Source organism: Ambystoma mexicanum, chromosome 1p (assembly GCF_040938575.1).
Source record: "Ambystoma mexicanum isolate Mex_15411 chromosome 1p, UKY_AmexF1_1, whole genome shotgun sequence".
NCBI classification, from domain to species: Eukaryota; Metazoa; Chordata; class Amphibia; order Caudata; family Ambystomatidae; genus Ambystoma; species Ambystoma mexicanum.
This window is the reverse complement of record NC_090921.1, coordinates 1,285,133,099-1,285,157,286: the sequence shown is the minus strand read 5'-3', so window position 1 is coordinate 1,285,157,286 and position 24,188 is coordinate 1,285,133,099. Positions and strand designations below refer to the sequence as shown.

General features: G+C 45.1%; 1 protein-coding gene across 4 annotated transcripts in view; it reads right to left on the bottom strand.

The window, feature by feature from the left end:
* Positions 1 to 24,188, bottom strand: part of LOC138452925 (carnitine O-palmitoyltransferase 1, liver isoform-like) — a 1,293,714-nt gene that overhangs the window by 1,040,976 nt on the left and 228,550 nt on the right. For all 4 annotated transcript variants that reach the window (XM_069605291.1, XM_069605282.1, XM_069605298.1 and 1 more), the window contains exon 2: positions 16,593 to 16,768. In XM_069605291.1, coding sequence (XP_069461392.1) covers positions 16,593 to 16,733 — 141 coding nt within the window. In that variant the 5' untranslated portion in view covers positions 16,734 to 16,768. The remainder of the gene's footprint in view (positions 1 to 16,592; positions 16,769 to 24,188) is intronic.

The window sequence follows — 24,188 nt, the reverse complement described above, 5'->3', positions numbered from 1 at the left end:
TTGTTCGCCTCACTGAATTTCTGGTTTCGCTAGAAATTAGTTTTCCTTTTTGAGCGTCGCAATTTAATTGTCCAGGTATGCATTTAATTCTTTTACCTTTATGATATTCCTTATGCAATTCTTGTGCTGGGCATTGGTATGCAGTCCTTGATTTGGGCCGGTCAATCAGAGACCTTGCTCCATTCAGGTGTAGCAGAGTGTGTATGTTTGCTTGACAGGCCCAACCCTAGGCTGCTCTCTAGGAGTGCCCTAGACCCTAACCTGGTTCTGGCCTTCTCTCTACAAGCTTGTACCTCTTCCACAATGGGCTCCTTCCCTTCAGATTGGAAATCGCCCTAATCCAGTCCCCTCTCCTCCTTGGTTTGCTCCTAATGATGGGTCTGCCTTCTCCTAAAGTATTCTACCACCCCTTGCTCAAAATGCCCCAACTCCTCCAACTAATCTTCTTTCGTCTAACACCTTCCACCTCCCTGGTATCACACTCCTCATTTCTGCTATGCTCGAACCTCCAGAGACAATCTAACCATTTCCTTTTTTAATTCTCCAACCTCCTCCTTCAACTTGCCAAACTCCAGCAATAGCCTTCTTACCTCCTTGACTCTGCCAACCCCCTGTGACAATATTGCCACCTCCTCCTTAAATTTTGCAACCTCTTGCAACAGCTCTACCATCTCAAGTTCTAGAACTTTCCCAGCTCCACCTAAACCCCTATACAGCTCCCGTCAAGTCTCCCGCACCCGCCTTCAGATGGTAACCCCTCCTTCAATTCGTCTCTTCCTACTACCGTGAACAACGTCCTTCCTGTTCAGCCATCCTCTACACCTTTTCTTTCCTTAACCTCCTTGCTATCAGAGCCATGTGACAGGATGAGGTGCTGTGGAGGTGAACCTAAACGTTTTAACAGGAGTAAATATTTCAACTTTCAAGCTACAAGCCAGGAGTAAAGTCACTCGACCCCTCAGTTCCCCACATCAACACAGCACACCATGTCTTATTTTCCAAGAGTCAATTATAACTAGCCAAAGGTTGGTGGCAAATGTACATTTTGTTCCCTGGTTTTAGGATCACTGCGCTGGGCACCACAGAATCCCAGCGGAGGACCTAGTAACACAGAGGGTATTCTTTATGTGACAAGGCCTGCTGTGTTGTTGGGTGGGTGGTGGAAGCCGAGAGAGCCCTGGCTCGATAAGTTATGGGAGAAGGCCGGGGCTTAGCCCTGGCTAGTGTGAGAAAGCTGAGGCGTTTCTCCCAGGCTATTCACAGGGATCCTTTGTTCAGGTGGCCAGTGGAGGGCCATCGCTATTGGATCCCAACCCTGGGGTGGATGAGCAAGGGAGGATCACTTGGGCAGGGGTTCTCAGGGACTATGGGAGACACGCTCTTGGGCGAGACATAGTATTCCTCCTGTTCAGGGAAATAAAAACCTAATATAAAATCCATTTACCCATTACAATACATTTACCCCCTTCATTCGGACAAAAAGCTACATGGTTTTTTGCCCCAGGGAACCAAACCTCCAGCTACTCTTTGCCGGTAGTGTATAAATCAGTACTAGCTCCCTGGGTGAGTTCCAAAAACCCAGGTCGTTGAGGGGCAGGTGCTGGGACCCTGACCTCAAGGGAATCCCCATTGAGGACCCGCTACCAGCCCATCACTGAGGGTAAAAGATGGAAACCCTGTGACTCGAGGGAAGCGAAGGTGAGATAACCTGTTGTGTCAAGACTTGTGTAAATCCCAAAAGATGCTTTAACTGGCGAAGTGGGAACAAAACCTTGAATGTGCATTCTGGGGCTTGAAGTCCAAAAGAGCAAAGCTGTGAGACAGAGTGGTCTGGCACCACGTGTGTGCCCTATCGAAGGTCTTTTTAAGGTATCCAGCTGAGAAGTGGCAGAAATGAAAGTTAAAGAGTTGTAAAGAATTGTAAATCAAAGTGGTCCTGGGACGGGGCAAACAAAACCCTGTGCACAGTTGATAGTCTTCGATTCGGGTGTGAAAAGGGATCTGAGCCTGGATGAGAGGGATCCATGGTCCGAGCTGGATGAGTAAGACTAAGTTGTAAATTGTGAACTTTGTAGAAAAGGGCTCCGAGCCCGGACGAGGGGGACCCGTGGTCCGAGCCCAAAGGAGGGAGACCAATCGTGAACTTATGAATGTGAGAATCTTAACGAAGGAACAGAACTTTTGTGTTTTTTTGCTACATCAGACCCCTCTGCAGTAAGAGACTTTGAATGACAAAGACTTTGGCACAGAAGGCCCTGATACTGAAACTGTAAGAGTAACAAAATGAACTACAAGTACCAGCAGTCACTGGGAAAGAAGGTAATAATGTGTGTTTTGATAAGTAAAGTGAACTTCTGTTTCAAGGCGGAGGAAGCATGTGTTTTGACAAGAGATGTTTCTTTTGAGAATCCTTTTTTTTGTTTCTTAAAGACTTTGCCAGAGTGGCGTGAGACCAGCTGAACCATTAAACTGTGTCCTCATGCCGAGGAAGCCAGAGTGTGCACGAGGCTCGAGGGTGCTGCCTTATCCCATGCCGAAAGCGTGAGGAAGGGAGGCCAACTGCTCAACTGCCCTGACAGTTTATTGAACCCTTTTCCTTTTTGCATACAATACTGTCCCACACCATTTTGTATTCAGAAGTAAGGTTTATTAGCATAGGCCCTTTTATTTTGACAGACTCGACTAGGACTGCGTTATTATTTGATGGTTGTAGCTTGCTCCCATCCTTAGATTTAGATAGGTGTTTAACCAATCCTTTAAAATTCAACAAACACCCTTGAACTGTGTCTCATTTGTGTCGATCTTCATTGATAACAAGCCTTTCCTTACAGTAGCCCCAGCCCACTTAAAGTCCTGCTCTTTCACTGCTTTAAATGTTCCATCCTCTTTCTGTCTTCTTTCACTCTAGCTTTCCTCTACCTGTCCTCTCTTTAATTGCATATAATTCTCATTGTGCGTGTCTCCCCCACTTGCCTATCCTTGAGGTCTCTGCTTAAATCGCGCCATATCTGCCTCTTTTTACCCATTTTATGTCTCCATGCAAATCTACATTTCACCCTCTTTTTGCTCCTCTTAATTCTGTCTTGTGGAACCTTCCTGTTCGGTCTCGCCCTTTTCTCTTTCCTTGTTGTCCTTTTTCTTGCTCCTTTCGCCTGTCGCTTCCTCTCTGGCCTCCCATTCCATCTCACTCACCTTTCTTTCTCGCCATTCCTTTCGCACAAGGCCCCTGAAAACAGCATACACAACTATTCCTGGTGTTGGGGAGCATGTAGAGGCCACAGTGCCTGTCTCCAGACCAGTGCTTTGTAACAAAAAAAGACAAAGGAAATGACCACAACATGATACTCTTCCATGCTGTGTTCATTTCCTGAAACTCGCACCTCAGCTCCCTGCCTCCCTTCCCTCATCACAGAGCTCGATTATGAGCCCCTGGGACAAAGGCTGCACTTGCTGCTCAGCTGTACCTACTGAGCAGCTGTCTATTGTTCTCAAGCTGTGGGTTTCATGCCCCCGCCAGGCACGGCTTTGAGCCCCACTGGGCCGGGGGGGGTGCCCCACAGATTGAAAAAAAAAAACTGCTTTAAGGGTAGGAGGTCCCTTCTTTCCTAGCTAGGGAAGGACCTCTTAAAGTTAGAGCCGTACTGCATGGTTTTGTACAGTGTGTGTTAACTTCTTTATTCTAAACCTATTAGTTCTCAAAGTATTGATCACTTACCTGATTCTATTTCTTAATTCGCTTGCTTTGCCGCACTTACAGTACATTGAAAAGTGATTCTAACTGTAATAAAAGGAAAGTTTTTGTGTTCTCAGTAGAGCATACTAAGGTGAATGTGTATATATTAGCAGTGAATATTTTAGAGTGTTACCTGTGGTTTTGCATTGATACGAGTAATCTAAGGCTTAAATAAATACCTCAAAAAGGTGACTACATGACATTCCAACTCCATCATGTTCCTCTCTTGCGTGTAAGTGAAAGCACAGCCAGCAAAACCCAACTTGAATAAACAGATCAACACCTGGAATAAACCGTGGACATCGCGTCTTTCACTTCCCTTTGAAAGTATTGCAGTAGAGTTCTTAAAGTAACAATTAACCCTGTTGCTCTTGCACTGACTGACTTTCTTTTAAAAAGATGCAGGTAAGAATGCCTTCTTTCATTCACAGTTTAACCACACATTTCCACACTGTTGTAAGCCAGCATGACTTCTACTTGCAAGGATTCTTTGCATGCAGCTCAAATGTCAGGCTCATTGTTCATTCAATGTGTATTTTACAGAATGTCTTTCTTAGTAAATAGAGTTGATTTCCAGCAAACTAACACTTGACAATGTCTTTAAGAAGTAAACTCTCTGCAGCAACCTAAATACCTAACTCACTAGATACTTAATGAAGATAAGAAACATGATGGAAAGGTAATCCTCTTTCCGCTTGAAACAAACGCTGCGCTCCCACCAGATTAACAGCATTGCCTGTCCCACGTAGTCCTTGATCAACTGGAAAGCAGATTTCAAGGATCTCTCTGCCAAATCTTCTCATAAAAACTTCAAATTGGGCCTAAAACCAGGAACTTAACAAAAGCAGGACTTCCTACTAGGGAATGAACAATGAAAGGCAGTTTGGAATGTTAGTGTTGCTCTGAAGCCCTTCACTCCACCAGTGAGCAGCTTTACTTCCTCCATGACGACTTTGGGAACTCTCACTCTGTAAAGGGAGGTTAAGTACAACAACCAATTATGAATTCCCTTCCCACAATTAACCAATACTTTTACCTAACCCAGACATACCACCCATCTTACTTCTCACATACATACAGACCTGATAGTCTGAAGCTACAGCTACTGTGAAAAAAAAGGTTGGAGCGCCGCATAATGCGAGCCTCAGTTTAAACTGAAATGTTTAAGTATACAGTGAAGCCAGACTATTAAGCGGAGATTGAACTCTTTCATCCGAGCAGCTGTGTGGAAAAGAGCATAAACTGAAATGACTCACTAACTGTTAGCGTAGCTGGCGTAGGCTTTGCGCACCCGAGAAAGCAGTTGTGTTATTACTTGCACGAGGCGGCTGCACGAAGAACTCACAGCAGGTAGTGTACATGTGTACCTTCAGAACCGCGTGTCAGGAGGCGCTCAATGCGGTCGCTCTGGAGCTCAGCTCGCATCAGCGCTCATTGCTAATTCGATGCTCAGTGGTGGTCGTTCCAGAGCACAGCTCGTGTCAGTTTGTGAAGTGACTTTGCTGTCTGTTATTTCGGAATGCTATGTAGTGAGGGATACAGAAAACCGCGAATGCGCAAGCAGGAACGTCTGACTTCTCGGAAGACTGATCTTTAATTCAAAGCAGCTACGTTTTTAAATTGCTGCACATGTGCACCGCTTTAAATCAAATGCAGACAGATTGTCAACTCTAAGCTAATAAGCCACTAATCATCGCCCATGCGCACAGTTTAAGGAATTTGCTTCTGAAAACGAACTGGTGCAAGCAAAGAGGACTCAGCAAGACTTACAATGGTCAGAGAAAATAATTCAATGCACGAGTACACTGATGAGACATTCTGGGAACAATAGTTAAAATTTAAAGACACATGAGCACAGTTAAGGGATTCAAATGCTCAGTTGCAATAGCACAAGTTTTCTATTAGAATACATACTACTTAAGAGGTTAGTGTAAATAGTTTAGGTATTTAGATAGAGATAGGGTTAAGGTAGTGCAAAGGGAAAAAGGTGAAAGAGAAAGTGAGCGAGTCGAGCTCTAAACCTACCTGCAGGCATCGGCAGAGGTGAGGCAGGTAACAGCAAGTTAAATGACATTGAGGAGAACAGATTTTGATTAAAAACGTAGTAACAATTTGCTCTTGTTGTCCGCTGCAGAACGTGGTAACCAGAGCGGAGCCAGTTGCCAGAGAGACGTCAGTCTTTTTATTTTATCCACTACCCCATTCCCCTTCCTGGGGTATCTGACTCAACTATATTTCAAAAGGTTGGGTTGGAGATGTCTGGAGGGGGTCTGTGGGATCAGCAGCTCCTACAGAGAAGTTAAAGTATGAAACAAACATGACAGTGATTAACTTGAGGGTGACCACACTCGAAGAGGCTAGACACTTGCACTTGCTGGAGCTCCCACTCAGGGCAGGACCGCAGCTCCATGCTGAGAGATTCTGCAATGGTGTTTTGAACGCCCGCTAGCTGAAATGGAATGTTAAACATCTGTTGAGCAATGGCCCAGTGCAACAGATTCTGTGCCTCCATAGAGAGAAAGGGGGAGCACATCCCGCCCTGCACCCCGATGTAAAATATGATGGTGGTGGCCCGCTAGCTGAAATGGAATGTTAAACATCTGTTGAGCAATGGCCCATGGAATGAAACATCTGTTGAGCAATGGCCCAGTGCAACAGATTAGGCTCCTCCATAGAGAGAACGGGGGAGCACATCCTGCCCTGCTTCCCAATGTAAAACATGATGGTGGTGGTGGTGGTGGTGGTGGTGGTGTTCATGAGGAATCAGACCACCTTCCCCTGGATCCAAGGCCAAAAAGACTGGAGTCCAGAAAACTGCCAGTTCCACGACGTTGATGCGCAACTCCTTTTCCTGTGGGAGCCAGAGGCCCCTGGCATAGAATTTGCCCATATGGGTGCCCGAACCTTTCAGAGACGCATCGGTTTTGACAGTCTCCAGATAATCACAGATCTGAAAAGGAGCACCCGGCATGAAATGAGGTAGAAAGGGCGCCCAGAGCAGGGCTTGACCGAATGCCTGATTGAGAGCAATCTTGTCAGTGCATGAGCCTGTGACCTGTTTCCATCTGGTGTCCAGGAATTCCTGAAGTGGTCTCATCTGCAGCCTTCAATGAGGAAGCCGAAGAGGGACTTGGTGGACCGGAATGTCACAAAACCTGGCCGACGACAGCCGCCCCAGGATGGCTTTTATCCTGTCTTCTGATGGTGTTGTCAGGTCCGTGGGTAACAGGAGGCATTAGTAGTTGTATGGGTTGTGTTTACAATTTTTCCTTAACCATCATACTAGCCAGCTACTTTTGTCCCAGTCCAAGATGGAGAACTTCCTGCTGAGTAGTAATTGGCTGAAAGACTATTGTGATGCAGTTTAGAACCTCAGGAGAGGTTCTAAACTGCCTTTCATTCAAGATCCCTTTAGCAGTGGTCACAGCGCTCAAAAGCTCCAGAGAAAAACAGTGAAACCAGAGAAAAGAAACCACACATCCAAGAAGAAATTCATCAGAAAGTGCCAGAGATCAATTCAGATAAGTGACTGATGTGAAAAAGAGTTTTGGTCAATGAAAGTCGTTTTTAAGCAATTTACTAAATGGAAGCTGCATGTTCATGATCTGAAATGTAAAGATGTTGCTGAAGAGAAGTCTGAAGTAGTAATCAGCTTTACAGTTTAAGTTGTTTTACAAGTTTAAGTAATTAGCTTTGTAAGAACCTCTAAAGTTTTCACCGGATGATTTCTATGCACGCGCCGGTAGCTGTTAGAACTTGTAACCGATTTTTCCTGCTCACACGTGTTATACAAAGCATTGCAATGTTATTCGTTTTGAACGCGTTGTGATCCGAGCCGCCGCGTTTGAGGAAAGGACCCTTCAGCGTGTGTCTGCATGACCGGAGAAGCTCAGAGTCGCGTCAGGCGGTTCTTTTCTCAGCTGAGTTGCGCGGAGTGACAGGATCAGCAGAGGCGGCGGCCAGCTATCTATTGTGTGGGAATCGTGTAAGGAGAAACAGACTCCAGTAATTATTCCAGCGTGGCATGTCTACAGTAAGTCAAACTGTTAGGGAGAATTCTCAGAAATGTGCTAATTCCCTCCACCTTAGAGACCCCAAGCAACTTTATCGGATTTTGAGGACTTGATTTTTTTTAACCTGGAGAGAGTGAGACCCTTTTTCCCACTCATGTATTTTAATGTGATTTTTGAACTTTGTGTTTCTTAGGGTTATGGAGCCTGACAAACTCCATAGGCATAACCTTTTACATCGTGTCACACAGCACCTTCAGGGCAGTTGCACAGGGAAGTCTTCCAGATTTCCCAAAGGTTTAAATGCCTCCTCTGGGATAAACTACTGTTCCCTAGAGCAGCAAAGGGAAATTTACTTTACTTACATTTGCAACTTTCTAGACCAAGCACACACTATCTTAAAATAATGTGCTGGAGGGGTTACCTAGTATCCCCTTAGTCGACCTTCTCATGTACCATTTTTAGGTTACCCTTTCCTCACTGAATGGCTGGTGGCAGTGGTTTAATTTTAACTACTGTGATGTGCATTTACCGCGGTTGCGTTCGCAGCTGCAGTAAAGCACCCAAGGGTGCCATTTTTGTCAAAATGGCCCTGGTTGTCTTTTTTTGCCATTTCTTTTTGAGATTTACTCTGCACGGCAAACCAGGTTTAGTTCCTTTGTTCACTTTCCCTTTGGTGGGATTCCCAAGTGAAGCATGCCTCTGTTTCCAGGGTGTCTGGGTGGGCAGGAAGTGTGGGAGGTGCCCAAAACTCCCTGTACTTAGTCTCCTAGGAGACCCAAATGCACTCTGTAGTGATTGGCCGTCTGACTGTCCGGCAAGGAGAGCCACCCTGCTGGGTGACTGACTGCTAGGCTGGAATGAATGGGAAAGAACTGAATAAAAGGCGAGGCTTTTGGCTTGCAAGGCAGAGACGACCACTGGACGAAGGAACCAAAGAAGAACTTCAAGATGACAACTGATGCAACTCCTGGACCGTTGGTTTGCCCGGTGAAGCCCTGCTGCTGTACTGAAATTTCAAATTTGTATCGACGGAGAAGCCCCTGCAAGGACGACTTCTCCCCTTAAGTTAGTGGGACCAATCAACTGCAAAGTAAGCCACCTGGACATTCTCTCTGAGCTGGTTGCCTTTCCACAGAGTTGCTGCTGGAAACCGAATAGCCAGGAAGAGGAACACAAGATTGTGTGCGTTGCTTTTAAGTTGGCCATGAGCTCCAGGAAGATCCTACGGACTCCCAGGAAACAGGACTGACCGAGCCTGAGCCCCCTCAACAGGGTGCGGGACCCCAGAAGCAAGGAAAGTCCATCTCGACAGCCAGGAACTGCAGTGTCACTATGTGCGGTAGTTACAAGGTGCTGAAACACTAAAGTGCCACTTGTTAGAAAGATTGCGATTGCGAGCGGTGACCGTCCCATAACAGTGCAGGAGTCCCCAGAAGTCCTTTTTCTTGCCCCACGACTGAGGCCCAGGTACAGTGAGATCTGCAGAGCTGCACTCTGTCCGGTCCTGTAATCTTCTGTCCATGAAAGCTGCTGAGTTCCACAGTTTCCCAAGAAGGTGTGAGCAACAACTGAACAGAACTGACAGCTGAAGTTCCAACCCTCTCAAGGGAAAGGGGAAGTGGAGAAAACAAATGGCACAGATCACTTCTTTCTGTCAGGCATCAATCTGCAGGAAAACCAATGAACAAAGATTACTCTCAAGTATATTTTTCTTTTTAAAACTCTTTCAATCCCAGTAGGAAGTCTATCTACCTGTGCATCCTCTGCCACTTGCTGAGAGGATTAATTCTCTTCTGGTGAGAGATAATTTGATTCCTTTAAAATCTTTCTTCAATCAAAAGTCTATGTTGAAAAGTAGTTCTTCTCATAGAATAGATGAACTTGAGTTCCTCTTGTCGAAAAGTACTAGTATTATGGCTTGAAGACTTGACTTTAGTTATTTAATTAAAATTGAAATTCTTTCAGATTCTTAGTGCCTTTTATTTTTAAAAGGCAAATTTAATTTCTCAAGAAATATTAATTGGTTTTATTTCAAGTGTTTAATGTGTTAAATGTGACATGAGAAATAATACTATTGATTTTTAATGAGAAACAAACATTTACTCATGCACAGCCACAAGCAACTGAGCAACAGCTCCTCCAAAGCATCAAATCATTTCACAAATAACTAAAAACGAGTTATAGACCTTGTAAGAACATTAAACTTCTCTTTAATATCAAACGTGCTTATTTTAACTAAAGCTGCCTGACCTTAAAGGACGAAATTCATTCTGCGCATGCGTTAAACAATAGAGTCATAAAACACTCACACGCATAACGAACGCTCTTGCTGCCTGACCTTGTAGGACAACTAAATTATGCGCACGCGCGAAAACCATTAACAGAACCTCCTACTGCCTGACCTGAAAGGACAACCTGAAATTGCACATGCGCTAAAGAAATAAACTCCTGAAATGGCAACGCACTAAAACGAAAATAGAGTCTTCCTAGGAAATGAATACTTCTAAAATTGAAAGACGCAGATCAATCCATATGTGAAATGAACAAATAAATCTAGCGTTCTGACTCGAACCCTACTAGAAAGTATTATTCAAATGCTAAAGTTTAAATTTGAAAACTCCTCTCATGCAACAACTCCACTTGCCAATACAACAAAGGAAAAACTCTCCAAAACTTGAGAGAAACGATTTCTTCTAGTCAATTTAAGAGAAACATTTAAACCAAAAGCGTTCTAACATATATAAATATCCTGTGTGTCTGGAAGTGTTTTCTGAAGACACTTAAATAAATTACAGTTTTACTTTACAGAATTAAATTTTAAACTAAATACCTAAACTTAAGAAAATAATCTTTTTCCAAAATTCTTAGTTGCAGTAACAGATTTCCAATGAAAGATTTCTCCACAAGTCTTTTATATAAATGAACTCTCCCACCGGGTGTAACAGGTGGTCTTGTCCCACGTTGTTTCTTCGAAGTCCTCTTTTAAGGGGAAAGAGACTGGAAAAGGATTTTTAACTAAGCTTATTTACTTATACATAAGAGAAGAAATATACAGGACCTTCCTGGTTCAAATGGAAAGATGAAAAGTAGTTTAGAATGTTTCCAGGTCCACCAGGTGACTACCTGGACCAATCGGTTCCCTCCCTCTCTCCATGTTGGATTGGGTTAGTTTCACTCTGAACATTGAGGTTAAGGCATAATAAAAACTTAATACAAATTAACAAATTCCACACTCCTCAGATAGCCAGACCTGACACACAGGAACAGATATCATCTGCTGCACTTTTTCTTCAATACAAAGGTAAAGTCTGAGAGAACTTACCTCTCAATGTAGAGTTGCTTGCATCTTCTACTACTCACAAGTCTAAACAGCGTGCGGCCCTACATTGATTTGTCTTTTCTTCAAAGACTTCTAAAACATTATGCAAAGACTTTTCCTACTTACCTACCAGGAGTGCTTCAGCCCATATAAGACGTTTGCCCAATGACTTTGGCTTAACCTGTTATAACTGAATGACTCTGCTTAGGGGATCTAAAAGTATTTGCCTGCTTAAGAATATTTAACCAATTTCTAAAAGTATTCTGAATGCAACAGTAAGATATTAATGTACCCAGCACCCTAGCTATTGAAGTCACCTGAGGGTGTAGGTTGTGACTGTGGGCCACCCCAAAATGGTCTTCACTGATATTAGAATATTAAGAGTGTGTGTTTTGAAGTGTATTTTGAGTGTTACTTTTATATTGCTCCCTTCTGAAGGAGGCTTTCCCTAACTGACTGATAAATTAATGAATAATTGTTTATTCAAAAAACCTTGTGTGCAGGTGTTTGAATACTTGTCACTGTGAATCTCTGTGCAACTCCCCTACAGCTCACATTGACCCCTCTTGAGATAAGCCTGGCTGCTCAACACGCTACCAACCTGTGTAGTACGGATTTATACCAAAGGTTGGGTTCCTATTGCCAGGAGGTCAGGGTTGTTGTAGTGCACCCAAAGGGTACTGCAAACAATCTCGCCTAACACAAACGTGGGTGCGTGAATTCTTAAAGGCAGCCAGGAGTAACGCAGAATTTCAACAGAAGTTCTATAAGTATGCACCAGGTTATTAAAAGCCTACTGATATAGCGCGTTTAAACTAAATACCAATTTAATGAAAAGAAGTCAAGAGCAGCTTGGTTATGCTACAATAGATATTTTGCAATATGAGACTGAGAAGTAGTTCCAGTAAAAGGAAAAGTTAAGTACATGAAACATATGGACTAAGGAGGGTGTTTAAAGAGTTTAGAAGCATTAAGAAAAAGCTTACAACAATAGGAACCAGAGAAAATATAAACATATTACTGTGTTCCAGTTAACAACCTTAAGAAGACAAAGACAAGAGTAGCCACTGAGGGTACAGCAGCAAAGGGCAGACTGCAGTATACAGCTATACAGGAATTCTACATTTCTTTTAAGTTGCCTCTAGGCAATACGCAGAGGCAGTCAGGTAATCATTGGGTTCTGGGGAAGAAAATATTTAATTAATAATGCTAGTATAATCTGGTTGGATGCTTAATCAGTGATGTATTGTTTGCAGGTTTTCCAGATTTCAGAGACGTCCAGAAGTCCAAGGAAACCGGAGGAATCCTGACCCACTGGTTATTTTATCCACTTTCCCCCGGTTTGGTCAACTCAGTAGTGGCTGCTGGCACCCTGGCTGTTGGGGCATGACAGTGGGCACCTCCCCTGTAGGTTTGCGAACGTCCTCTAAACTCTTCCTTCATGGAGGATTGAGAGGGTTGATGGTAGGCAAGAGTGGCAACTAGGGGTTCTGGAGTCTCTTCCTTTAGACAAGCGGAAGGGCGCCCAAATAATTGTCAGTATCCATGTCCGTCTTGATCGCTAGGAGAGACTCGTCCACTGCCTTGCCAAAAAGGCAATCCCTGTCTAATGGCATGTCCACCATCTTAGCTTGCACCTCTGGGTGGAGTAAAGCCACTCTGTTCCCAGTTTTCCAGAATCCAGAGTCTGCGATGTCAAGGGCAAAGGTGATAGCAGGGTCGGAGGCCACCTCGCCTTTGTGGAAGATGGCCACATCATCTGCCTTATCATCCGTGAGGAAGCAGAGTAAGGGGCCCAGCTTGTACCAAAGTTCTCCGTCATAGCGCGAGAGAACGGCTAAGGTGTTTGCGGCTTTGATAGTAGATGCCTCAGTTGTAGTGAATCGTTTACTTGCAATATCAAGTTGCGTTCCCTCTTGGTCTGGAGGGTCGGTACAAGACAAAGACTGGTTCACCAACCTTTTCCTTGCTGCAACAGAGACCAGAATCTGGTCTAGGATGGCACTTGAGGCACTTGGGTGCAGTATCTGGGACCCTTTATTTCTTCTCCAAACACTTTTTGGAGGGGCAGAGTAGGGGTTTCTCATCACCACCAAGCCGTCCTCCCAGATGTCGTCCAGCAGGGAAACATACACTGTCCTTTTCCTGGAGAGCTCACAACGGTGAACGAGAAAACCTTCCCTCTTTTTCGCCTCAGGATGAGGTTAAACAGCTTGGCAGCCTGTGACATTATGGCCGAAAATGATCCAATCTCATCCAGAGGGGAGTCTCCGGTTGGCAAATCTGCATCAGGCCGTCCAGCATCCGAAGGGACGCAGTCGTCGTACTCATCAATTCCCTGAGTACCACCCGTATCCGGACTGGTGTCTGTGTTGGTATCCGCGCCTGTAAGATCAGGTTCCCCCTGAACAGGGGGAAGTGAAACAGGTGACTGTTGAGGAACAGCAGGGTCTGGACGTGGTGGCGTCTGGCGAGGGCAGGGAGGGCTTCCTGCCGGAGCAGGTATGGAGAGTAGGCAGAATGTCTATGGACAATTCCCTGGGAGCAGTAGGCACCAATTCTGGGATATGTTGCCAAGGGCTTGTGGGATGCAGTGGCAGCGTATCCTGACCACCTGCCTCCAATAAAAACACCCTCTGGGAAGTCATCATGTGACAGAGTGGATGTATGAAGTGATGGAGCAGGCGGCGACACCCTGGGAAGGCTGTTGCGGCGCCAAGGCGCAGGTGTCGCAGGCGTGGTGGGGTTAAGGAGAAAATAAAGTGCAGGGGCCAACTGTTTTCCTGTACTGGAACCTCTAGTGAAGGAGTCAATCAGTGGTGCTTCAGGTGATGTCAGTGTGGGCGAGGCAGCCCCAGCCACGGCTGACAGAGGCCTTGGAGGCAGGGTCACCTTGGAAGCGGATGAAACTAACAATCGCCAACGAGCCCATCGACGGGATGGAAGATTGCACTGCCTACCCGGCAGACGATGTCTTCATAGCCGAAGTAGACAACGGTGTGGCAGTCTTCATGATCGTAGTCAACCCTGTCGACTAGAGACGCTGCAGCGCTCATCGATGGAGGAGTCAGAGCGTGGGACAACTTTGCCTTTTTCAGTATCTTCACCTTGGTAGTGTCCTCAAAGGAACTCGACCTCTTGCCAGAGGGAGTAAGCTGTTTGGGTCTGCTTGTTCTGGTAGAGGCACGAGTGCACACAGACCCCGTGTCAGAGGCCCTACCTTCGTTGATCCATGCCACCAAACTCCTATGACGGGACTGGCAGATCAAACATCGCTCTGCATTGTGGTCCGGATGAAGGCTGTAGTTGCAATTCCGATGGCGATCTTCCACAAATGAGGGGCTGAGCGCCTAGAGGGGCTGAGCGCCTAGAGGGGCTGAGCGCCTAGAGGGGCTGAGCGCCTAGAGGGGCTGAGCGCCTAGAGGGGCTGAGCGCCTAGAGGGGCTGAGCGCCTAAGTGCGCATGCGTGGTGCAGACAGGAATGCATGCATGGTGCAGACAGGAATGCATGCGTGGGAATGACAGGAATGCATGAGTGAGGCAGACAAGTGTGCATGCTTGCGCAGACAAGAGTGCACGCGTGGGGAAGACAAAACTGCATGCGTGTGGCTGACTGGAATACGCATGACGGACTGGAGCGCGCAGAGCGGTCTAGAACGCGCGAGGCAAGACGGATTGCATGTGCGCATGGAGCGGACGGAGAGTATGGAGCAGGCCGGAATGCATGGAGTGATAGGAGTGCATGGAACAGACACATAGAATTGCGTGACGTGGTATGGTTTGGAATGCAGAGAACGTTTGAAAGAGCATATAACCCATCATATCACACCCCACGCTTACTCTTGCCTTACATCACCACTCAACTATAACACAGAGATACTATGACACCATTCGTTATAACTGTTCTCATACCAACATCCGCCGCTCTTTCCACATCATTCTAAGTAATCACTGCTGGTTACACACCACCCCCAGCCAGTCGTTCTCCTCAGGCCTAACGCTGCCACTTCCGGTCTGGGCAAATCCTGCCAGAACTAACACATTCTCCTGATCTCTCAACCACCACACCTACCGCTAAAAAGCAGCTATTACACGGATTCCGCACGATCTGCACACATACCAGGTGCTCACACGCACCTTTTTGACTCTCTCTACTGATCCGAACTTCGGTTCCCAAGGGCGTTCAACCTACAAGAGCCTTCAGACCATACCAATGGTATATAAGGCGCTATATAAATGCAAAACAACAATAACAAATATGTTCTTTAGGCCACATTTCGAACAGTCCGTGAAGAGGCTTTTCTTCGATGCGTCCACCATACCTTGTGTAGTGGGCCAGAGTCTGGGAAGAAGGCTCCACACAACGACAACACTGGTAACAACTACCGGCAACGGATCCCCGTTGCCACTAGTCACAACTTGACCGATGGAGAAATTTTGTATGGATTTTATACAAAAATAGCAAAACTGAGCCAAGATCTTGAAGAGTGAAACTCGAAGACCACAGAAACAAAAACATGCAGTAAAAATCTGAAGATGGCCACAAGGGGTAGAGCCAAGTTAAGGAGGATAATTGTCATTGGTTAGTATGATCCAAAGTTACAGCAATAGACTACACAAGTGGCATGCAGTTTTAGTTTAAAGCTAAACAGCTTTTTTTTTTACTGATGATTCCCAGCCGACGACAGGGAATATTCATGAGAATGTGAATCTATTCAAGACCCCATGCTGGAGAAAGCATGGTAATTGTGACACTTTGAATACCACGAGTCTTGACTGTCTAATGGTGTAGCCCAAAGGTTACTGCCCAGACATCATATTCAAACACTAATTCCTTCACCACCTGGACCAAAGACTTTGCATAAATTACAGGATTCCTAGCTTTTCTATAAAGGTGATTCAGGATGAACCAAATACATGCAAGGTTTTTTTTTAAATTGAATAAAACCTCAAACCGCAGTTACATAAAAACCGTATTTACCTAATTATAGGGTCTGCTGCAATGAACCCCAACAGCTCACAGTACCTTATGCTTGCATTTGTCCATCAGTGCGATCTTTATGTGAACGTGTTTTGGGGCACAGGCATGTTGAGATTGATCCTGAGTTTACTTCTGTGTACGGAAATTGGTTCAATCTTGTGTGTAAATGTGTGTCTTGGGTTATGACAGTGTCGGTTATTTAATGATTCACTACATGTGGGAGTGCAGTATCGCGTGGTGTTTGTGTGGATGTTTGTGGTGTGCCTGGGGATGGGTTTTATTCTGTTCTTTGCGAGTGTGGTGAACTTTAAGGTGTGTATGTCCGTGAGGTGTTGTGTGTGGTTAGTGATCCACTGCGCATGTTTTTGCCGGAGGCATTCGTTGTGTGCCCTCCATCCCAGAGAAACGTCATGAGCTCCGTTATGCATCTGTAATGTTGTATACATCTGTAAAGTGCTCCGTTGCTTATTGAAGCAAGGTCTGCACTCAAAATACAATAATAATAAGCCAGTTCCAATGATGTGAGGAAGTGCCCTTGTCTCCCACCTTAAGTCGTGCGAGCTTCTTCTTCCAAGAACGCAGTCCTGAGAGATAGATCTGTTTGAGTACTCCATGGCTGAGCTGCAGGTCGATGCCTTCTGGGGTGACTGTGAACTGGAAGGCCACCGCCTGGTGGGCTTCTGCCATGATGAAGATCCAAACTCCTCTTAGTTGATTGAACTCTGGCAAAAAGCAGGAAAAAGCAACGTGTCAGCCACAACATAACATCACATGGCAGAATGCCCGACCACCCAAAAACAAGGCCTTACACAGCACAGTGCACAAGCGTGCGTACTTAGTATTTTACAGCAGAACAAGTATAATCAAACAGGGACATGGCATTAACCCCACATTGTAATCCCCCTCTCACCTCCACTTTCATCATGCGCAACAGTATATTTTAACGTTTAAAGGGTTCCATGTGTTAATATCCCCCAAAAATATCACGATACAAAAATATCGCCATATTTTTGTAGAGATATTGAACAATGGACCCTGCGGGGGTGTCAACTCCCGCATTATTTTTAAATGTGCGTGGGGACACCCCCGCAACCCTCCTCAGACAAATTATCCCCCCAAAAAATATTGCCTATGGCGAGACAAACGACCATATGCACAGCAATATTTTTGGTGGGGAGAATATGTAGGGATACCGTAAAAGCGGACACGATTCTTATATAAGCATCTTGGCAATAAAATCTCATTATGTAATGACTAACCCCTCTGCTACACAAGACTTCCTCAGTATCAGCTCTCCAAAGCACGTGGTCTTCACGTTCACTGCTGGCTTCCGTACAAAAACGATATTGTTTTTTTGAGGCCAGGGCCCCCTCTGCATCCTACCGGCCAGGGCATAAAAAAACGGATTGCTGCGGGGAAGCCAGCTCTAAGTTATAACAGCCAGTAACTCGTTTGCACTAAACATTCCAGATAAAAGTGGCGATGACGATAACAGCGAAGCACTGTTCCCGGCAAAGCGTCGGGGGCTTGGAGGAGGTGGATCCAACGTCCCATAAAACAATATTTGCATATACCATAATTGAACGTACAGCGCCATGGGCTTCACTGAAGGCGAGCAGAGGGTGGGGTATGGGCTCCAAGAAGTAGCGTACAGCTCTACACGCGGCGACACCCTCAACAAAATGGGTGTACGAGCAGAGTTGAAGGCACCCGGGTACAGGGTGTGACAGTTATTAGAACATAGGTGGCAATGGGTGCAGCAACTCAAAGATCAGTTTCACACGAGAGTAAAGAGCAGGGAGGGCACGAGGAGCAACAGAACAACATGGAAGGAGTTTAGAAGAAAAGGGGTCTCTGGGTTACTAAGTAAAACACCACAAATGCCGGCATTCATGTGGTTTACGATCTTTAAATTGCTTTCACAGATAGAAGCAGCATTACTTTTAAAAAAAAAAAAACTGGAAGGAGGAGACGGAACATGCTGACCAGACGTCATGCAAAAATGTTTCTTACAACTTCCTGCCTGAAGAGCATAACTAGCCCGTTAAATAAGAGTCTGAGGAGGTGATTTTTAGTTTGGGTTATTAGGTGGCAGAGCCACCTGTAAACCGGAACTATTGCACTAGAGTGCAGATGGGGCAAAATAACATACGAGGAGGTACACAAAACGTGCAGGTGTGTCGTAATTTGCCCACCCACAGACTGCCCAAGGCCATGCTAATCTCAATGGCCGTTCCCACCCAGTTCCTGCCCCTCCTCAACCAAAACACCACCTCATGGGAACTCTTTCTGCTCGCTTTAAACAAGCCTTGCCATCAAACTTTGCATTCTAAGCGCTTGCCAATGTTTTTTCAAAGCAGTCTTGAGAGTTAAAGGATAGTTCCGGGACTTTTTTTTTTATTGTTCCTACGGTTCGGCCATGTGTTATTAAGCATAAATCGGTAGATCGTAGAAAACTTTCCTATGGACCTTACCCGACTTTTCGTCCATTAACGCACTCAAAATCAGCCGCCATTTTGTGATAATCCTATCATTTCCCCCCCCCCCCCCATCGACCTGGCTCACCTGCGTTTGCGGCACTAAATCAAATCCCCCGCCCCTGAGCCTGACAGCAGACGCGTACCGCCCATTTCCCAACGCCAAAGCACGTTTCGTGTCAACAATCGCTGCGCCTCAGCTAATGAAGTGTCGCCATGGAAATGGCAGGACGCCTCTTTCCTCAATAAGTATAAACACACCGTTTCACAACACACAGCAGCAGATTTTCGATTCCATTACTCTCTCTGTGTTACTTTGAGTATTCTGTGACTCGTTTCTGTGCTCTGGTCAGCTACCTTCACCGCTTCTAGGCCTTGTGAACACCTGTACCATCTCTGTAAATTATTTTACTTTCTTTACCGCACAATGGCTACGATAATGCCGTATATGTACGAGCCCGAGTACACCGAGGAGGAACTACTGGAAAGGCAAGCACGCGAAAACGATGGGGATTCGGACGGCAGTTGGGAGGACCAGTCAACGGATGAAGAGCCTGGACCATGTCGCATGGACGGCGTCTCCACCTGGTGCACGTGCAATCGGTGCGAGCTAATGCCAACTGAGGAGAACTGCTGCTGCCGTGAAAATTCCGGGTGCTTGGCCTACATTTCGGAAGGCGAGCCAAGTCCGCAATGCATCACCGAGCTGCCAGAGTTCACGGAAGCCTGCCTCTCACGGACCGTGTTGAGGATGATGATGGTACTTATGCACGAACTTCGCGGCACTGTTCGTCCGCGTAATCCGAGTAACGAGTAAGTATACTCTGGTTGTGATGTCAGTGATGCCACTACTATTTCATGGTCGTCTCCCACATATAAAATTACATCTACATATCATTCGAACGCATGTAAATTGGTTCCATATTGTGCATTTTCTAGATAGAATTTTTTTCAAAGCAGAATGACATTTTTTACCTTCATCGACATTGATAAGAAAGTATTGTCATTTTAATACCGTTTGCATCTTTCTTTTTCACCGGTGGTACAGGCTGGTGGCCTATCGTTGCTTCACTTGGTGGCTTCACGGGAGGCTCGGACACCGCGTTCGGAGAGTAATACCTGCCTGTGCGGTACTTGCCATTAGACAACATTTCCCCAGCGACAGTGGACAATACCGCTGATTTTCCCTGGATGTGCTGCAACCGGAACTTTACAATGTGTAATGTTTATTATTTATGTTCAATTGAAATTAAGATCTAAAATAAAACCCAACATATATTTTAACAATGGTTGTTTTGATTTTATAAATGAATCTAGTGTGTCTCCATTGAATAGTCTTCCTGTGCCTTGCCTTGTCACACCACATGTCTCCGACCAGCATCCTCCCTCACGCTGGCCGCCCACCTTCAATCCACATAACCGTTGAACCCATATGCAGCAGACATACATATGTTATTTTGCGGGTTGGCATCAAGCCTCCCGGCCTTGCCTCCTCCCCCAAAAATACTTACCACACCACTTTGTTCAAGCGTTGGCAATAAAAGGCCGTTGGATTTTATTGATACAAAACATGGTTATAGGTAAATAATCAATATGGTTGATCATAATAAATCATCCTTTTGGGCACCGGGTACAGAGATGACCCCCTCTGGCCCGTGCCGCCTTGCCACCACAGGCCAGCCTGCTGCTGACTAACTGCCTAGACATCCAGGGTCTCCAGGGTGAACTGCACCCATATATTCTCCTGGGAGTGTGAGGTATTTATAAACTCACCCCCCTGCCTTCCATGTACTAGATCCTGCAGCCTGCCTCTTACATGCAGTTAGATGGCCTCTCCTTGGTGAGGCCCTGCGGCGAACGAGTCTTGTCTGCACGACCACCGCCCCAATCCACCCCCCGCCCTATCAAAGGCAGTTCGCACCGGGGTACTTGCGCTGGCAAGTGGAGCTGTCAGGGAGCGATAAAGGCCAAGAGGTGCCAAAGACCATGTACACTTCAAAGTGGTCTATAGAGCATGGGTTGTTGTTCCCATGTCTACCTCCAGACACCGTGTCTCCTGCACAGCATCCCCCCTCACGCTGGACGCCCCCCTGCAAACCGCATAATGCCACGACATATTCACGTCATTCATTCACAAACACACCCCTGTTTCGAATTCTTTATAACCCACTTCATATTTCTAATGAGAACTTCTTTGCGCTTTGCTAGTCAACCCGTGAAGGTGCTGGTTATCTGCTCTTCGTCTCTGTGAACTTCCGTGACCACTTCGAGCAAACTTGTCAGTTTGCAACCTGTGAACTGCTCCCTGTTCTACGACAAGAAACTACTCTGATCCCTGCATCTAACTGTTTGTTCGTCAAGGTAAGGCCATGTACCATAATCATTTTGCGTCCAATTTTTTAATTTATATCTATTTGCTAGTAGTCATCAAATTGCATCCATGTTTTCTTTTCGTTCAAGACAGTACATGCAAGGAACTAGTCACATGTTCTGAGTTTAGTCAAATTATTTTTCTATTTTTTTAAAGTTATTCAAATACTTATCCGCATGTGAATAACGTGTATAGTTCCAAGAACCAAAACGAACCTTGCATTGAACCTTTTATGTGTCATTTAATTTTTTAACACATTGGTATTCATAGAGAATTGTTGATCTTTACTTTTCAGAACTTTCCACAATGCCTGCCTGTTCCATTGGCGGTTGCCCTTCGAAGACCCATAAATAATCTGAAGGTACTATAATGCATGTTTTCCCTAAGACAATAGATCAGATAAGAGAATGGGTCCGATATTGCGGATATCCACCGTCTGAGCTTGAAAGTAGAGTCCCAGAAGTCTTTGCGGACAAGAGGGGTGATCGATACCGCATCTGCAGCAGGCACTTTAGCTCAGACATGTACTCCACATCATTGCTAATAAAGAAGAACACACCGCGAGCGAAGCGAAAATTGCTCTCAACCGCTATTCCCACTCTATTCGTCCACATCCCTCCACTGGTGAGTCAAGTTTACGGATTTAGCTCTCGGCCTTGCGGTAGTGTGTAGCATTAGCTAACAATAATTTCCCCATTTATGTATCCACTCAATATGAAGGCGGAAGATTCTCCATCCGTGTCGTTATTGCAGTCATCAGCCACTTCAAGCGCCTAGCGGGTAATCTTACTTAGCTATTCTGCCACTGACTTGTTTTAGGCATGTAAATCAATAGTTTCAATTTATCGTGCAATTATTTTACCTAATGGTACACCCTAGTACTCGTCTTCTAGTCTTTGTTTTCAGTTATAATTATTGTTATCCAAAATAATGCAAGTACTGTCTTTCAGGGAGATGCTGAGGAGTCCGAAGCATTGACGACAACCGTTGATGTCACTCAGATGCTCGAGGTACGTTTCCGGACAGTTCCATCGATGGAGATCATCAGATCTTGCATTCTTGTAGCGTGATTGTTACACACAATGTTTCTTTCGTTTTTAGCCATTGATATGTCCTTCTGTCGTCGCCCTCCTATGTGTCTTCTTTTTTCAATATTGTGTTCATTACTAATGAAAGTCCTAAGTTTCAGGGAGTCGATGGAGCATTAGTCCAAGAAGAAGGGGGAGCATGCAGTTACGGGTCGGCGCAATGTTCTACAAGAACATCACCCCTAGTAGTTGATGCAGATCTCTGGGTGGTGACACTTCCAACGATCGAGCAAATCGAATCATATTTAGATATCCATTACTTATTTTAGACAACTGATCATTTGTGCAGGTCTATTTAGATGAGCCGTTGACGCCTGCACAAAGTTTATGTTCTTTTTAACAAAATAGAAAACCATACTAATGCAATTACTGTGTTTCAGGGAGTTGCTGAAGCGCCATCTTCAATAATATCATCAATGGAAGTCTATGCGGAGCCCGAGGTATGGATCTTGACAGTTCCATCTAACTAGATCAACAATGCGTGAATAATTGTCGTTTGAATGTTCTACACAATGCGTTCATTCGTGTTTTGCTATTGAGATGTACGTGGGTATTGGTCCCAAAGTACATTTTGTGTTTTCAATATTATTATACATACTAATGAAAGTTCTATGTTTCAGGGAGTCGATGGAGCGTCAGTGCGTGATGGATGTGCTTATCATGAAAATATAGTCGTTGCAGCGCAAGAGGAAGTGGAGACATGCACACACGAGTTGGAGCAACAGCGTCCTGATGTTGAAGTTCGAGGCAAGAAAGTTTCAAAGAAAAGAAAGCAAAAGAAGGTTAGTGTCCTGGTCACTATATTATGTTGTTTTTCACTGTTAATAGTTCAATACTGTAAGTTGTGTTTAAACTGAACATCCCTTTTCCAATCTGTCCTCTAGTTGCGAGTGGGTGTACGAACTAGATCTACACAGACAGTGAAGCGAACGAGAGATGTTGCTTGTCAAACCTTTTGGCAGGGACTTGAGACTGGAGATGCATCGTGCCAATGGGAAGAATATGAAGTGATTGACAACGGAGCTATACCACCACCAGCCATTGATAGTGAATGTCCTCCTGGTAGTTCGGATGCAGTCGGAGATCAATTCACAGAATCCACACCCGCAAAAACTAAGACCGCGAGAAAGTTGAAGAAATTGTTTTATTCACCCATCGCCGGAGAAGGAACAGATGTTGCAATGGAAGAGAATGAAGTGGACGACAATGAAACACCATCAATATCACTTAACATAGCGGAAGACGATATCAGAGATTCTACCTTTCATGTGAGTGACATGTCCTCAACGTTACAGGCCGAGCCAGCTGGGATGCAGAGTGACAGTATAAGGAAAGAGGCCAAATTCATTGTATTCGATAGTTGTTTGATATTATTATTAGGATGAAATGTGGGCATTCGGTTGGTGGGGAAGTATGTGGGGAGCCATTGATTAATGTGACTCGTGCAATTCGAGGCACTAACCTTAAAATACATGCCACCTGTACAAAATATCCTTTCTCATGGTCTGCACAACCCATGCTGGGGCAACTGCCAGCAGGCAATCTACTTTGTGCAGCGGCCGCACTTTTTAGTGGTTCAAGTTTTAAAAAGTTAGAGTCTTTCTTTCAGTTTGTGGGAATCCATTTCATTGCGAAAACTCAGTTCTACAAATACCAAATCGATTATCTATTTCCAGCCATTAGCGAAGCTTGGAGAATGGAAAAAATGTCTATTGATAGTACATTCGCGGGCAAACGGTTCAGGCTAGCCGGTGATGGACAGTGCGACAGCCCAGGATTTTCAGCCAAGTACTGCACCTACCACTTTCAGGACATGGAAAGTAATAAAATTGTGAGTTCGGTGGTCGTGCAGGTGTCACAAAGTACATCCTCAGTGGCCATGGAGAAAGTTGGCTTTGTAGCATCATTGCAAGAACTACAATCACGGGGAATGGTGATCGACCTGATAGCCACGGACAGACACGTTTCAATTGCCAAGACAATGAGAGAAGAGTACAAAAATATAAATCACCAATTTGACGTATGGCATCTTGCAAAAACAATCAATAAAAAAATGTCGGCTGCAGGTAAAAAAAAAAGATATGCAAGGTATTTCACAGTGGTCCAAGTCAATCAGCAACCATCTTTGGTGGAGCTCAAAAACATGTTGAGGGTCGTTGGAAATTCTACTGAAAAAATGGCGGTCAGTAATGCTACACTGTAGCAA